The sequence below is a fragment of the Quercus suber genome, unplaced genomic scaffold (genome assembly GCF_002906115.3).
Source record: "Quercus suber isolate HL8 unplaced genomic scaffold, Cork oak 2.0 scaffold_171, whole genome shotgun sequence".
Taxonomy (NCBI): Eukaryota; Viridiplantae; Streptophyta; class Magnoliopsida; order Fagales; family Fagaceae; genus Quercus; species Quercus suber.
In genome coordinates, this window is record NW_027069631.1 from 31,735 (window position 1) to 34,641 (window position 2,907).

Below are 2,907 nucleotides of genomic sequence, written 5' to 3' on the forward strand. Positions count from 1 at the left end.
ATGTGTGAACTATCACACACCATCATTGAGGAAAGAGAAGAGAGCATGATTTCAATAAGAAGTAATAGTAAACCAACTTTCAGGACAGCCCACTTTCTTAAACCCTCTTTAACAATTACTCAAGACCCAGACCTTTTACTTCCTCCACTTCCCACTCCCACTCCAACCAAACCCACCATTCGTGATGTCAAGAACTTGCCTTTGAATGTCCTATACAGAGGTCGGAGAAACCCACAAAGGAACTGGAAAGACTGGGTGTATAGCTTGCAATCCAAGCATCAATCTACATGGAAGAAAGCTGGTATATATGATGCTATATGGAGTTCCACATACCAAGTCATAAGGCACAATGAGTTGGTTCTTGGAATTGCTGATAGGTGGTGTCCTGAGACTAATAGCTTTATCTTTCCTTGGGCTGAAGCAACAATCACCTTAGAGGATATGATGGTTTTGGGGGGTTTTTCTGTGTTGGGGAGCTCTGTTAAAAAGCCAATTAAAACCAAGGATATGTTGGAAATCGAAGATAGTCTGATTAGAATTCATAGACGACTTTCACCAGCAAGGCATTACGTATGGATGGACTTTTTCATGGGGTCTGGCCATAAACTTGAGCATGAAGCCTTTCTCTCGCTTTGGCTATCAAGGTATGTTTTCCCTACATCTTTGTATGATAACGTTGGAAAACATCTTTTTCCGATTGCTATATGCCTATCACGGGGGACTAGGATGGCGTTAGCGCCTGCAGTCCTTGCTACCATTTACCGGGATTTACGTTTATTGAAAGAAAAAATTGATGCAACAAGAGTGAGGACAATTAAGTATAGAGGTGACAGTTTCGAACTTGATCTCTGGGCACCATTTCAGTTAGTGCAGCTTTGGATTTGGGAGAGATTCCCAAGATTGCGTCCAATACAAAATTTAATCAAACGCGGTGAGCCAAGAGTGGCTAGGTGGCACAAAGTGAAGAGGGGGAACATTGAGAAGGCGAGATTAGTCATGGACTCAGCTAGAGATAGTTTTCAATGGCGGCCTTATGCTGCAGTCCTGACGAATTGGTTGTCTCCAAAGTTTTATAGAAATAGAGAAGAGTGGGTATCAGTTGGTCCTAATATGGATAAAGAAATAGAGTCATTTGCTCTATGCATGAGGGCATGTGAGCTGGTTGGTCTAGAGTGCATAGAGCAATACCTTCCACATCGAGTGGCCATGCAATTTGGAATGGATCAAGACATTCCAATTTGTGTTCCTAGATTCAATTTGAGTCACCAAACTGCTTGGAGAAACTACTGCAGACCAATTTCAGATCTAAAGGTATACATACCTCATAGACTCTTCGAGTCAGATGTTTCCACACGTTACATGAATTGGTGGAAGAAATCAATGTTGCCACAAACTTATGCAGTTAAGGGTTCTACGAAGCAGCCAAGACTTCAAACAACAATGCCAGAGAGCTCAAAACGACACAAGGACTCTGGTGATGTTGTTAAGGAAAGAAACTTTAAACACCCGGAAATGTTTGACAAGAATATAAGTGCAAGGTTCAGAAGGGTCAGTGATGGAAAGCCTTCTTCAGGAACTGAAACAACATTGCCAGAGAGCTCAAAACGACACAAGGAAGCTGGTGGTTTTGTTAAGGAAAGAAACTTTAAACACGCGGAAATGTTTGACAAGAATAGAAGTGCAAGGTTCAGAAGGATCAGTGATGGAAAGCCTTCTTCAGGAACTGAAACAACATTGCCAGATAACTCAAAAAGACACAAGGAAGCTGGTGATGTTGTTAAGGAAAGAAACTTTAAACACCTGGAAATGTTTGAGAAGAAAAGTACAAGGTTCGTAAGGGTCAGTGATGGAAAGCCTTCTTCAGGCACTAAATCTCAGTATCTAGCATCTTTAAATGCTAGAGGTCGAATAGTGAGAGAGGAAGAGCTACCGGTTTTAAGCAAGGTGGTGGGAGGATCACAAAGAGCCACTGAAGTTGCAAATGATAGAGGAACAAAGTTTTCAGTCAAGAGTGTTGTGACCATTAAGGTTCATGATGAAGAACCAATAAGAAGCCAATCTATGACTTCTATGTCAAAACAAGATCTTGAAGTTAGGATTAGCAAACTGGAGAAAGAGCTCGCAGAGCTGAAAGAAGAATATAACAACCGGCTATGAAAACAACTCAAGGTGCAATGTTCATCCGTCCCATAGTAGCAGGCTGCAGCCAATTGGTTTCAACTAATCTCAATGATGCTATAACACACATTCCATGTATTGCTTACAATTGTTTACCAATTGCTTCTAGCTAAATTTCATGCTTTCATTATGGAGATGGTCTTAGGTTAATTGACATTTACTAAGATCTGTTAGGCATGATTTCATCAAGCTCTTTTTTTCTATGTATTTGCGCTACAAAAATTCATGTTCAATACTGTGAGACAATGATGGTGTGGTCATTCTAGAAATGTTACATGAACTGTGCAGCTCTACTTAGAACATATATCTGAGAAACTTGTGTTGGACCTTCTCTACTACAAGCTAGCAGTAGCTATAAAAATCATAGTTAAATTGAGAGATTATGTGTTCAAAATATCTGGTTTTAAGTTTTATTGTGATTGGCTATTAGTGATTTGCATTTATATTTGAAATTTTATAGCATTTGTCTACTTCTATTCTGATTTCAACATTGTAAGTGTGGGTTTCTTTTCTTCTGCAATTATAGAACTGAATCTGTGATTGTGAATCATAAGCACATGAGATTTATAAGGTTGCATCCGTTGATGACACTTTGGTACCATTTCCTATCTCAGAAGCAAGATAGAATTCGCAGGTATAAAGACTAAGATAGAAATAATTTTTCTTTGGTTGATAGATATTCCTTCTAAAGATGCTGAAACCTAAAGTCATTGGGCGTGCAGAGTAATT

At 39.5% G+C, this 2,907-nt stretch overlaps 1 protein-coding gene across 1 annotated transcript; it reads left to right on the top strand.

Moving 5' to 3' along the window:
* LOC111998910 (uncharacterized) lies at positions 1-2,157 on the top strand. Its single transcript, XM_024031030.1, has one exon. The coding sequence runs from the start codon at positions 1-3 to the stop codon at positions 2,155-2,157; it is 2,157 nt and encodes a 718-aa protein (XP_023886798.1).
* Positions 2,158-2,907: the final 750 nt, after the last annotated feature.